Source organism: Narcine bancroftii, chromosome 6 (genome assembly GCF_036971445.1).
Source record: "Narcine bancroftii isolate sNarBan1 chromosome 6, sNarBan1.hap1, whole genome shotgun sequence".
Classification (NCBI taxonomy): domain Eukaryota; kingdom Metazoa; phylum Chordata; class Chondrichthyes; order Torpediniformes; family Narcinidae; genus Narcine; species Narcine bancroftii.
Window position 1 is genome coordinate 165015491 of NC_091474.1, and position 15050 is coordinate 165030540.

At 39.5% G+C, this 15050-nt stretch overlaps 1 protein-coding gene across 2 annotated transcripts in view; it reads right to left on the reverse strand.

Moving 5' to 3' along the window:
- The window catches only part of slc30a2 (solute carrier family 30 member 2), a 148374-nt gene that overhangs the window by 111238 nt on the left and 22086 nt on the right, over nucleotides 1-15050 (reverse strand). The window contains exon 1 of one of the 2 annotated variants that reach the window (XM_069886580.1): nucleotides 6113-6360. The exons of the other annotated variant lie outside the window; for it this stretch is intronic. Coding sequence (XP_069742681.1) covers nucleotides 6113-6192 — 80 coding nt within the window. The 5' untranslated portion in view covers nucleotides 6193-6360. Of the gene's footprint in view, nucleotides 1-6112; nucleotides 6361-15050 lie in introns of those variants that run through there. 2 annotated transcript variants of the gene reach the window in all.

Consider the following 15050-nt stretch of genomic DNA (forward strand, 5'->3'; position numbering starts at 1 on the left):
TGTGAATGTGAAATTTTATCACTCTGATCACTCTTTGACAGAACATCCTTTGTCATGAGATTCATTTTTTTTCATTAAATCCACCCAAATTAAAAAAAATCTATTTTCTTGACGGTTTCACAGTTTTATTTAAAAAAAACTGTACTAAACACATTCTATGAACTAATCCCCAAAGCCACCTTTCTCTTTGTTCAATCTATTGTCTTTGTTCAATCTAAATGGAAATTGAAATCACTCTTTCTCACAAGTCCTCACTACTCTTAATTTATACTCTATCCTCCTACATAGATAATATTAAGGGTCCTTTCAACCAATCCCAGCAATAACACTTCTTTTGGTAGTTTTTATCTCCAAACAAATAGATTTTCATGAGTCAAAATCATTTTCTTTATTGTACATCTGGCATAAAGCTCCAGCTATATTCAGTGTCCTCACTCAACCATTACACTAAAACCGGGGTTTAATGAAGAGGGCACCAAAATGTGCTAGAGCAGCACTAGGCCTGAATGCCAACAAAGACGGAGCCACTTGTGTGCTAAACAGCATGCAATAAACTGATATGTGAACCCATAACTGATGAATCCGACTAATGTTCTGTCATCTTACCACATCTAGTTATGAATTGCTATGAAAAATCAAACATCTAACAGGAGACAAAGGTTCCAAAATATCCCCTTTCTCAAACATGCAACTGGACATAAGTGTTAAAGACAGTGCTGAAGGTTTGTGACTATCTTTAGTGAGGTTCCAATTTTATAATTTTAATTTTAATTTATGTCCAGCATGGTAACAGGCTCTTCTGGCCCACAAGCCCATGCTGCCCAAATACACCCATGTGACCAATTATCTAAAAACCCCAATAATCTTTGGAAGAAACTGGAGCACCTGGAAGAAACCAATATGGTCACGTAGAAAATGCACAAATTTTCAATAGATGGAAGTGGATTAGAAACCTGGTCACTGGCATGGTAATAGTATTGCACCAACCACCATTACACTAACCATGCTGCCCAGATTTTGGCTTCTTCCATTGCAGAAGTCAGTCTTCAACAAATTTGATTGACTTTACAAGATACCAAGTCTGAGAGTACAGGATAGAGCAAAGGCTATGGAGACAAGACAACATCCTGTTTACAGTTCTGAGATTTTCACTAATTGGTTCCAGTATTTTTTAATATTGCCATCTACCCAACAATACAGAAAGTTACCCAGATATGCCATTTTCACAAAAAAAAGGACAATATCAAACCAGCTAATTAGTGCCTAATGAGTGAGAATGTGACTGAAGTCAACAGTTGTACCAATAATCTGATACCCAGTTCAGGCTTTATCAGGACTACTCAGCTCCAACTCTCATCAGACCATTGGTCCAAACAGATCAAAGGAGTAACTGCTCTTGACATTAAAGTCATGTTGGATTGAATGTGGCATAAAGGAGCTATGGTGAAACATAAATCAATGAGGATCTTGGGGAAATCACTTCAGTGTCTTCAGTCACACGTTGAACATGCAAGATGGTTATTGGGGGTCCATAAGCCCAGGACATCACTGCAAAATTTCTTCAGGGTAGTGTTCTAGACCAACCATTTCTAATTATTCAGTCAGAAATTGATATTTTGACTGATGACTGCAAGCCCACTGGAACTCCACAGCAAATAAAGCAGCCCATTGCTGCATAGACCACAATAAAGAGAACTTGCAACATGGGCTATGAGAAAGCCAGAAAGAACCCAGTAGGCCAGTAGCATGTTCTGGTTTCTTTTTCCAAGAATCCTGCCTTATCTGCCGAATGTTTCCAAAGTTTTATATTTTCATTTTGGATTGGATAAATGCAAAGACCAGGGTTCCTTTAGGGTCCGCTTCAGGATTTTTTGCCTTCCCTCCATAAAGTCACATCCTCCTGTTCCAGTCCACTGTTCCATTCCATAACATTTAAAGGATATAATTGCTTCCTGAAACTATACATCAAGGTAACTACCTCCTCATGAACCACTCTCTATGAAGTCAGAATCATCTCTTCTCAACTCTGATCTGAAAATCCCTAAATTGGAGGCAAATGTGCTGCTTTAAATTACACATGTCATTTCCAGATCTCACAAGCTACAAGGTCACAATACATCACCTGCCTTGCACGTCTGTCATCATTTATTTAATTAGTAATTAAATTTTTCAATATTTAAAATATTTTAGCCCAATCAGTAATCATTTTTAAGAGAATCACTATACAATTTTTGGTTACATTGTCAGATTATTTTCCCATTGTGTTATAGAGTAAGCCCCTTTAAGAGAGAGTTAGACAGAAAATAATCTGCAAACCTCACAAGCTAGTTATCTTCCTGTGATATCACACATTACTTATTTCTCCAATTTTAAAAATTCTTGATTTGGGTTTCTGCCACTGGTACTGTTTAATTGTTCAATTCTTGCATCTTTTTTAAACACAAACCAAACTTTGCCTCGCTCCATCTAATTTACCCCCACTCATCAAATTCCATATTTAGGCAACTGTTGGAGCTTTAATCTGTAGGACTGGACGCAGTACTACCCAGAAAACCTGAGCACTTGTTGCCAGTGTAGGAAAGAGATAAAATATAAACATTTGTTCAAATAATTGGAATTCTCTACTGATATTGTAAATCACATGTTTTTCTTATCTATTTTGTGAAGAACTCCACTTTGTGAAAGAGCATATTGTATTCGACTTTATTAATTGTGTCATGAGATGCTAGATTTTGAGTCTGTTCCTTATTGATGTTTATTCCATAATAACACATATAGTTGAAGTATGGAACTTCTGGAACAAAAAAAGGCCCAGGTTGGCACATTGATTAACGTGAGGTGGACTGATTTTCCCTGAATTGTGAAATTTACTGATTAAATCATTCTGTATACATCTTGACATTTTAAAAATGGATAACCATGTGAATGCATTAATCTTATCTTGACTGCTAAAATGAGTAGGGGATTTAAGTTATTGATTATTTATAAATGCAAGGTGAATGGCCTATAGATAATTTACTATTACAAATTTTAATGCTGATTTGATACCAATATTCACGGGACAAACTTTATACAGAGCTGTAATATTACACTATTTTTATGGCTATTCCAAAACCAATAGAATGCACAATAAAAGTGATAAAAGTCTGTGGTCTCCTAGATTATGGCCTTTGTGGCCTACCTCCATGACTGCACATCAATTAGTCAACATTTAGCAACTTAAACATAGTAGTTCATGCAAATCACAAACCCATTTCAAAGTCAGGCAATTCAGAATTTTAGTTGGATTTCTGGATGATGTTCATATTACAATTTTTAATTTATTTTTTGTTGGAAGCCCTTCTGCAAATCAAAGGCATATCTCTGAATTTAAAATAATTTTGTTGTCAGGAATATTCAATTCTTAACAAATGACCTCATTGAATATACATCTTCAATTGAAATGTCACTTGAGGAAAAGATTGTAAACAATAAAATTGCCCAATTTTAATTATATTGTATCTCTTGTTATCTGGACTTGCATTCCAAGGCCCACGCAATGATCTTATCTGTGTAGCGATGAATTTTTTTAACTAGTACTTTTTTCAATTCTTGATCCCTTTCAATTCATTTAAAATTAAACATAAAACACTCAAATTCTGGAATCCCTGGGAATAAACGAACATTATAACATCTGCAAAAAAAATAGGCTCTTTCATGCAGATTAATGTATATAAGGCAAAGCATTTCTGCGTGTTTTGTGTGGAAAGTGGGTGGTTATGAGAAGAGAAAGAGAGAGCAAGAGAGAGGGCAATCAAATTATTGTAATGGAACAGAAAGTAACCCCTGCACAATTAGGACCTATTCAAATCATTCAACTGTGAAGCTGGAGATACACAACATCATTGTTCTAGTCTTCAAATTTTTTTTGATCGTTTTCTTGATGGCAGTTGAAACGTAGTGGATTTATTCTGTAAGTTTTTGTTTGAGCTCAAACCAACAAATGCTGTTTCTTAATTTACTTGCATTGTGTTTGTTTACAGCACAAGAATGATCTCAGGGTCACAATGGGAATCGCAAATAAATTAGCTATTGATTTGTTCCAACCCTGACGCTGCTGGCTTCACTCAACAGCTTCCCTCTATTTCACAGATGTGGCACAACCCCCTCCTTCTCCAAGTTTGTTACAACTCCAAATTAAGATGTGTACAGTTTGATTGGAGAATCACGCCTATTAGTCCAATCTGATTGAATTAATCCAACTCTCCCTGACTGATGAGAGGATCAAGGAAAACTATAGACATGAAATACCACAGACTCTCTTTTGGTGAATCTAATAGTATCCTTAAACTTATGAGTGGATTGAAATCTAAGTGAAGACCAACACATGTGTAATATAATCTGCTTTGTGATCCAGGACTGATATTTATGACCCAAACAGCATTTCTGCATCTTTTGCAGACAGAATATTAATCTTAAATTACGTGTTTATGCCGGATAATTTACTATATCCAAAAATAAATGATTGACCCCTGCCCCAATTGCTGGAATCTCATGGAGCAGTGTAGTTGCATTCATGTGGTGTTACTCTATGACAATCCTTTTTGAGGCCTCTTAGACTCACACCATGTCATAAGAATTCTCTTCTCTGCTCCCACTTGGTTAAATTCTAAACCATGCTAAGTTTGCCAAATTTCACAGTAAAGACACAGGGTTGATTTAATGGAACAAATGATCTCCTGCTATCTTCATGAATTTTTGGAACAATGTCATCTGGTGAAGATGGAGAATGCATGTCGAAATCATGGGTCAAACTGACATAGCATAACGGGGGAGTGCAATGGCCCTTGCATCTGCTGAGAGGGGAATAAGCACCAGCGAGGACATTGCCGAGCTGCTGTCCTGTTATTTCATTTGTGTTACCTCCGCTTGTTCCAATGTCATGTTCGGCGTGTCTCGTTTTCCTTCCATCGCACGCGACTGAAATTGTGATCATCGTTTTCAACCCGCTATTTAAATAAAAGTGGTTACTTTTTAACCCATTTTAAGAGGTGAACCTCTCGAAAGTGATGCTCTATCGGTGCATTTCTACGGTTGGAAATTATGTTTTCCATCGAAAGTTATCAGTGAAGCTACATGATCAGACAGGCTCTTTGCACAGCCAAGCCACGACATAACATCATGGGCAGTGAACGTGAAACGAATTTTTAATGCCCTTACAAAATTGCATCAATCATTACTAATTTTCCTTTTGTATTATCTCCTAAATGATCAGTCGCGAAGCTATTAATCACAGAACGCCTGCAATGAAACCAGGCGTGAAAATGAATTTCTTGACACAAACTGCTCTCGGTGCCATGTGTTCTGACGCTCGATTTTACCCTTAAATTACAAACCTGCTGGAGGGGAAAAGAGCCAAATTTCACGTTGGCTTTTGTGCCTTTGGACAGAAAAGCTCGTGAATACGTCAAGTGTGCACACAAGTTAGATTGAAGAACATGCCTAGGCATTTGTGGGCGGATTAATGATTCCAAAAAGAATGACTAATATTAAATGATATGCATGTACCCCAAGGGCCACAATCTGGCGTCATTAATTCGCCTTTAAACCCCCAACAGTCGAACTGGCGGTGCTTTCCAGGTAGCGCACGACTCGAGACTGCAGGGTGCGATTGCACTGCTCCGGAGAGACATCAACTGGTTCTAAAACATTCCCAGCAGGTTTCCTGTCAAACTACATTTAATTCAACAATGTCCAAAGTAGGGGAAGCAAGAGAATGAAAATTGAGAACTGGAATGTTTTAAGCCACAGTCTTCCATGAAACGTGATTTATTTGTCCCTCCTATTCCATGCACAGCTTTTGTATGTTTGGTACACATTGGCACATTTTACTGAAGAACCAGGCACTGAAGTCCTCACGATCTACCGAATTCCCACGACCTTAACGCCATCCTCGTCGGAGTAGATGAGTTTAAAAGGCAAGATAAAATCGCGGTTGATTGGCAACATAGACAGAACATTTCACATTCTCGCAGCCTTCATGGTACAATTACATTTGCATCATTTAAATCAGTATCTACGTTTATTGATGCAAACTACAGTAAACGTTGCAATAACGACCTGCTTATTTTACCTTTTCAAACGCAGCGTGTACATCCTTGCTTTATTTTCAGTTATCAGGTTAGCTCTTTCTGAATCCACAAACTGGTCCATATTTTTTTTAATTGCTACACGAACTCGGAAGCACTAAAATGTCCTTCTTATCAACTTAAATCACATTGGCGAAGATGCTCTCGGCTTAAAAAAAAAACCACGGCGATTTTTATTGAATGGATCTATCTCTGCGTGGTTCGCTTCCGACCGCATAAAGTTTCTGCTGCTGGGCTGAAGCTCCTTCGACTAAGGGACTCGTTCGCGCTGTGCTATTTGTTACTAGGAAAGAGTCGTGTGCAAAGGGCAATCCGAGCTGTTTTGACTGAAAGCAGGTCTGCACCTGCTCACAAGGCGATATGTGCCGACACCGCCGTCACATCATTCACCAAAGGGTCAGCCAAATCTGAGAACGGTGCCTACGAGCTGTCGCCTGCTCCATACCAGCTTTTCCAAGGGAGAAATGCAAATTTTAAAATCATCCGAGTTTTCTGCCATACCAAAATGGTCCCTATTTGGGGCATTTCCGCAGCTCCAGGTGAAAACTTGCTCAGAAGCTCAAAAGGTAATAAATGACACACGAAATCTTTTCAACTTCTCATGTGTTTATCAAATGAATGTGCGAGGATTCCAACAGGTTTCGTTGGACTTATTTGTGAATAGAAAGTCGATTTGAAAAGCACGGTTCAATCCAACTTGTTTCCAGTTTCGTAGGATGAATTCTATCGTGTCCATAATTCGTTCGAGTCTCTGGGAAGAGCCGGTCTTGGAACTCAACGAGCCAGCACACGCCGAGACCTCTGGCAATCTCTGCAGTACTTATTGCTTTTCAATTCGGGGTTCCCAGTGATAAATCATTGGATCTTCTCATGATCTCCACCTCTTCATTCCATCCATGTTTCATCAGTCTTTTAACACAAAACTGCTGCTGAAGATCCTACAATTTTAAATACTGGTTCCTGCTTCCCCACAAAATTCCTGGTCCTTAATGTTCTTCAGTTCTGTTGTGTTCCCAATCTACATATTTCTATCCATATCTTCCTTGATGTCCACCCCTCAGTATGATGAAAAAGTGTCAAGGGCCATCTTCTTCACTGAATGGTTTCTCTAGACTGACAAAAGTTCTTCCTGCCATGCCATGCAACACTTAAACCTCCATTTTTGGTGTCCACAGCCTGTTCAAGCAAAAAAAAATCCTCCTTCTTATCATAAATTCCAGTTCTTTTCCACATCTGCATGACAAAATGAGTTGGGATGGGGAGAGTTAACCCATTGATGTTAAATTTTTAAATGAAAGGCTATAACAAGAGGGTCATCAAAGAATACAACAGGATATAGTTCAGTTACAGATATAGGCAGAGAATGGCAGATGGTGTTTAATCTGGACAATTCTGACATGTTTTACTTTGGGAGGTCAAATGGGAGGGGAATATACACAATTAATGGTAGAGGTTTTAAAAGTATTAAGATGCAGAGCGATTTGGAAGTCCATGCCCGTAGCTCATTAAAAATACCTATGCAAGTAGATAAGATGACCAAGATGCTTGGCTTCAATGGGTAGGTCATGGAGTATCAAAGTATGGAAGTCACTTTGCAGCTAATAGACAACTTCCATTAAGATGCACTTGAAATACAGGGTGCAATTCTGATCACAGGAAGGATATGGAGGGCTTTGAAAAGGGTATGCCAGTTCACCGGGATGTTGCCTGGCTTAGAGGGAATGAGTCATGAGCAAAATTGGACAAATGTGGGTTGTTTTCTCCGGAGCATCGGAGTAAGAAGGGAGACCTGATAGAGGTGTGTAGAATCATGAAAGGTATTGATTGGGTGAACAGTGGGAATCACTTTCCCAGGGCAAAAGTGTCCACGGACATGCTTTTAAGGAGAGGGAAATTAGTTTAATTGAGATGTTCAAGGAAAATAATTTGCACAGAGAGTGGTAGGAGCCAAGTAATGGCCTGCAGGAGTAGTGGTGGAAACAGATATAACAACAACATTTAAGAACCTTGTAGAAAGACATGTGAATATGAAGGGAGCTCAGTAGGGCAACAATACAAACTATAAACTTGCTTACAATACCACGGTAGTGGGTTGTATAAAAAGGGGCGATGAGTCAGTATACAAGAGGTAGCTTGAAAACCTGGCTGAATGGTGCACCAACAACCACCTCACACTCAATGTCACCAAATTATTGACTTCAGGAAGGTAAAACCAGAAGTGTACAATTCAGTGATCATTGAGGGAATCAGAGGCGGAGAGGGTGAGCAAATTTAAGGTCTTGGGAGTCACTGTCTCAGAGGATCTTTCCTGGACAAGCACACTAATAGCATTGTATAGAAAACACATCAGCGTTTTTACTGCCTCAGGAGTTTACAGAGGTTTGGCAAATTTCTACAGTAAGGTCGGGTCAGATACAGCAATGAGCTCTCTGAACCCTTCTCCATTAACAATGGCGTGAAGCAAGGCTGTGTTCTCGCACCAACCCTCTTTTCAATCTTCTTCAGCATGATGCTGAACCAAGCCATGAAAGACCCCAACAATGAAGACGCTGTTTACATCCGGTACCGCACGGATGGCAGTCTCTTCAATCTGAGGCGCCTGCAAGCTCACACCAAGACACAAGAGAAACTTGTCCGTGAACTACTCTTTGCAGATGATGCCGCTTTAGTTGCCCATTCAGAGCCAGCTCTTCAGCGCTTGACGTCCTGCTTTGCGGAAACTGCCAAAATGTTTGGCCTGGAAGTCAGCCTGAAGAAAACTGAGGTCCTCCATCAGCCAGCTCCCCACCATGACTACCATCCCCCCCACATCTCCATCGGGCACACAAAACTCAAAACGGTCAACCAGTTTACCTATCTCGGCTGCACCATTTCATCAGATGCAAGGATCGACAATGAGATAGACAACAGACTCGCCAAGGCAAATAGCGCCTTTGGAAGACTACACAAAAGAGTCTGGAAAAACAACCAACTGAAAAACCTCACAAAGATAAGCGTATACAGAGCCGTTGTCATACCCACACTCCTGTTCGGCTCCGAATCATGGGTCCTCTACCGGCACCACCTACGGCTCCTAGAACGCTTCCACCAGCGTTGTCTCCGCTCCATCCTCAACATCCATTGGAGCGCTCACACCCTTAACGTCGAGGTACTCGAGATGGCAGAGGTCGACAGCATCGAGTCCACGCTGCTGAAGATCCAGCTGCGCTGGATGGGTCACGTCTCCAGAATGGAGGACCATCGCCTTCCCAAGATCGTATTATATGGCGAGCTCTCCACTGGCCACCGTGACAGAGGTGCACCAAAGAAAAGGTACAAGGACTGCCTAAAGAAATCTCTTGGTGCCTGCCACATTGACCACCGCCAGTGGGCTGATAACGCCTCAAACCGTGCATCTTGGCGCCTCACAGTTTGGCGGGCAGCAGCCTCCTTTGAAGAAGACCGCAGAGCCCACCTCACTGACAAAAGGCAAAGGAGGAAAAACCCAACACCCAACCCCAACCAACCAATTTTCCCTTGCAACCGCTGCAATCGTGTCTGCCTGTCCCGCATCGGACTGGTCAGCCACAAACGAGCCTGCAGCTGACGTGGACTTTTTTACCCCCTCCATAAATCTTCGTCCGCGAAGCCAAGCCAAAGAAGAAACAGTAAGTGGAAAGTGTGCTGACTGGCTGCCTTATGGTCTGGAATGGATACACCAATACCACTAAGCATAAAGCCCTGCAAAAGATAATGGACACAGACAAAACCCTCCCCACTCTCAAGAACATCTACAGAGAATGCCACCATCGGAGAGCAACAGTAATCATTAAGGATCCACACCACCCAGCACATGCTTTGTTCTCGCTGCTTCCATCAGGTGTGACAGATTATGTTATGTTTGTATTGTATTTAGATATGTTTTGGGGAGATAAATTGGGGCAGGATTTTTAGTGTAGGTCACATACAAACACTTTAAAACAGATCTTATTTATAATACTGGACCTCTGCTCATGCTAGACAGGCCAGCACCAAGACCCTTTGCAAAAGCTTTGGAGACCGCCCAAGAAACATCACTAATGGATTGTTGTTTACAAAAAGGCAACAGCTGAAAGAACTCATCGAAGCCAGAGGCTTTCTAGAGTGGGACTTGCTGTTCTAAGAGGGTCATGTAGTTTTGCAAGCAGAGAGAGTAAAACAGGCTTTTTCTCTGGGAGAGAGAGAGAGAGACGGGGGGGGGGGGGAAATTCAGTTCTGCAGTTTTACAGTCAGCAGCTGGGACTGGAACAGGACAAGCTGGCAAGCTTGTGGAAAACCCCATTTGGAAGATGGGTTGTTAGTGCTTAGTTCAGCCTGGTGAAAACCCTTGTGGTTCATGCAAGAGGAGAGGACTGGCTGCCTAAAGTTTCACTTGAAATAGGAGAAACAAACTTCATCAGGGACTCATTTAAGGACTCTTGCTTTTGCACTTTATTGATATTTTCCCTCTCTGTATTGCACAGTTTGTTTACATGTCTTTTGTTGTTTATATGCATATATTAAGTAGAGTTTTTTTGCACTACCAATAAGTGGTATTTCTGCCTTTCTCACAGGAAAAAGAATCTCAGGGTTGTTTGTGATATCATGTATGTACCCAGACAATAAATCTATCAGATACAGGCAGCAAATTATTAGATTGATTTGGACATCATGTGGACTGAATGGACTATTCCTGTGATATGTACCTCTATGTAAGAGAAAATTAAACAAACTTGCCTTAAAGGGTATTGTAATCAATCTGCAAGTATTGAATTGTTATTCTTTGAGAGGCATTGCCTTATACAGTACAAAAAACACCACATACCCAAGAGTGAAACCTGTTCAAAAATGTTAATGTCATTTTCAAATTTTCCAAACTTCAACCTGGACAACAGGAATATAGAATACTACAGCACAGTATGGACTCTTTGGTCCTCGATGTTGTGCTAACCTATATATTCCTACCAAAAGAAAACCGAGCCCTTCCTCTATTTTTCTTTCATCCATGTGCCTGTCTAAGAGTTTCTTAAATGCCCCTAACATTTCAGCCTCCACCACCAACCATGGAAAAGCATTCCAGGCCCCCACAACTCTGATAAAAAAAAATACCCCTGCTGTCTCCACTAAACTTTTGTTGATGTTCTTTGGTGTTTGTTAGTCTTATTCTGGTAAAAAGGCACTGACCTTTCAGAATCTTGTAAACTTCTATTAAATCACCTTATCCTTCTTTGCTCCAAAGAGAAAAGTCCCAGCTCTGCTAACCTTGCCTCAGAAGAATTCTTTTCCAATCCAGGAAACATCCTGGTAAACTTTTTCTGTATCCTCTCCATAGCTTCCACATCCTTCCTATAATGTGACCAGAGCTGAACATAATATTCAGTGGACACAATATATTCTTCTTTGCTCCAAAGAGAAAAGTCCTAACTCCGCTAACCTTGCCTCAGAAGAATTATTTTCCAATCCAGGAAACATCAGGGGTCCTAGAACAGATCTCTGCAGAGCTCCACTAGTCACTGACCTCCAGGCAGAATACTTTCCTTCCACTACTACTCTCTGCTTTCTACAGGCAAGCCAATTCTGAATCCACTGATTCAAGATTCCATGGATCCCATACCTCATGATTTTCTGAACGTGTTTCTCATTGGGAACCTTGTCAAATCCCTTTCTAAAGTCCATATATACCATATCTACAGCCCTACCTAAATCAATTTCTTTTGTTACCTCCTCAACTAACTCACTTGATTCTGCAGCAGAAATATTTGAATGTTAATTTTTGCTCTCTCTGAGGCAGTGATGCTGAATGACATCCATTTTTCCTGCTGATTGTAGATTCTTCACAAGAAATTATTGGGAATATTTAAACAGCAACATAAATTGAATCATATTTTTTTGAAAGATTGAACAAAATTAAACAAATAAATACCGCTGTCTGAAAACAATGTAATGTTGTATATCAACCTGTCTCCAGCTCTAGGTTTGTTGAAATCCAATCTGGGTGCTGTTTCGATGAAGCTGCAGACAAACCTTTTATGTTGGCGGTGAGAGTCTTCAACTTCAAGAATTAAATCTGCTTCCCTTTTCATTGATGCTTCCTGAGCTGCTGAGCATTTTCAGCATGTTCTGGATTTATCTAAAGAGTCCCAGCACTACAGTTGCCTTCATTTCTGTGACTTCTGTGAAGCGGCTTTATTGCTACACTGATGAAAGAGGACCACATTTGCCATTTTCCAATCTTTTGGCACCTTCCCTGTGGACAAGGGGGATGCATCGCCAACATCCCAGCTATCTCTTTCCTCCCTTCCTTCAGCAACCTGAGCTATACCCGGACTTATCAATGTTTTAATAAGATCTAGCACTTCCTCTTTTCTAATCTCAGCACTTCCTCTTTTCTAATCTTGACATGGTCCAGCGCACAAGCTTGTTCTATTCAGGCTTCACCTTTACCAAGGTTCTTTTTTCTGGTGAACACTGAAGCAAAGTATTCATTGAGGGCCTCCCTATCCTTCCCACCTCCAGGCGTATGTTGCCTCCTTTATCCTTAAACAGCCCCACCTTCACTCTTGTCATCCTTCTGTTCTTCATGTAGGCATGGAGTACCTTGAGGTTCTACTTGATCTACTTGCCAAGGCCTTCTCATGCCCCCTTCAAATTATTTCCTCCCTTCCTATTTCTGACTTCCACCATACCAACTCAGTAGACACTCCCTCTACAGAGGTTCCAAAGCAGGAAAATCACAAAAACTTCTGCCAATGCTCATTTTCTTGGTTGAAGTGCTTAAGACACTCAAATAGTAAATTTATTGTCTCCACTCTTCCTTTTCTGAAACATCTTTTCCTTTTGTCAGAAATAATATAATATTTTTAATTCCCTTCAGTTCCATAATGGGTTTGCAATTCAACATAAAAGTACTCCAGAAAGGTGTTGCATCTGGTGTATCAAAACATGACAAGTAAAGTCCTTGATCAATTGTATGATTCATCTGTATGCACAAGCATCTTGAAAGTACTGATATCGCAAAGGAGAAGACAGTACTGTAAGAAGTGAAAAGTAACTATCTTGAAAGTTTAATTCAAGATTTCAAGATTCTTTTATTGTAATGTCATTAAAAAATGCAATATTACTCAATATTGCTTTTAGTCTGCTGTAAAGCAGGCAAAGATTTGCCTACAGCAGAAATTTGCTTAGTCAGAGAAAGAGAAACGAAAGAAAGTCCCTAAAGAGTCATTGAGTATCCATGGCTTCATTTCGAACACTCCCTCAGCCTCTGCTGCTACAATCCAAAATCCAAGCTCTAAAACCAAACCTCTAACAAAATCAGGAAGCCTTCAGCACCCAAGGACCCTCAGGAGCCTCTCCCACACACAGCATCCTCTTGCATTTCGGTTCCCATACCCAGTGCCCCTTCAGTCAGTCTTGAGTCAGTCTCCAGCAGTCCGCAATCTGGTGTGAATCCTTTGATCGGAAGTCACTAGAGCAGGACTTAAAGATTTTTTTTAGTATTACGACAGATCACTGTATAGTTCAGTAACTTTCACTGTATAGTTCAGTAACATTAGCAGAATGGAATTGTTTTAATTTATGCTCTCAAGATCATTTCATATGTTACATTTCATAATAGTTTCGTCATATTGTTTCAAAAGTTTTGAAAAGTGACAAAGATGGGGCCAGGTTTTAAGGCTCAACTGGCTCTTTCCATAAGTACAGCATGCTGATTATTAGCTGGCTGTATCAGGAGGGAACCTTAGTCATTAGGGCTAGTTAAAGCTTGCTCCTTTTAAAAGAGAGCTATCAGATGGGAGGTCATATCTGGGCAGTTATTAGAATTCTTCTAAATTTAACATGGAAAACCAAAAACAAGTGGATAACACTAGAAAGAATGGCTAGCATGGTTTTAGAGCAATGATTTCCTGCAAATGTAGAGAATTATGAGGCTTTCTGCATAAACACTGAACAGGTCAAGGAAACACATGGCAAAGCAGGTCAATAGTAAGAGTTCAGCTGTAAGAATGTGAATGTATTGTCAAGTTCAATAGCCTCACAAGAGAAGGCAAGGTCAGGGAATGCAAAATCAAATTTTGCAAATGCATTAGTAATTTAAGACATTCCTTTCTTTTCAACATATTTTATTGAGATTAGCATATAAGCATAAATAAAGAATTGACAATTACATAATCATTCATTTATATACAAGTAAGCACACACAAAAAAGCCATTAAAAAAAGTAGATAAAACTACATCAATAATTCCTTATAATACCTCTAAAACAATTAATTGAAATAATCTATGTGACCATATTAAACCCATTTGTTGAAATAACGTATAAAACAAAGGAAAAAAAAAGAAAAACTAAAAACTAAAATTAAATCTAATCTATTCCCTCCCTATAATCAATGTTACCTTATAAATTAATTTTAAAAAATCAAGAATGTGGAATCACTAGCGACCCCCGGAGAACAAGCAATGAACCACTGGAACATACAATCATTGTTAATTCTTCCAATTATAAAAAAATCTAAGAATGGGCACCATAATTTCATAAATTGGAATTTTCTATCCTTAATATTATATCTAATTTTCTCTAAACTTAAATAGGATATTATGTCATCTTTCCATTTCAATAAAGTTGGCTATCAAATTTTAAAGCTTTTCTGATCCATATGTTTTTGGAGTACCCAAATTTAGAGAGATTCTAGAAAGACATTTTCAAAACTTTATCAATGATTCTTAAGAATAATTTGGAACCTTGCCCATTAATTGTTTTGTTTTTTGTTTCTTGTGATTCAGATAAACATATCAGAATCTCAGGGAAAAGTTTTAGCTTTTACTATGTTTAAGACATTCCTAACTGTTTCTATCATTTATCCATTAATAGTCTCTATTCTTCAGGATTAATATCTAATTTTGATACAATTCACTCATGCATAT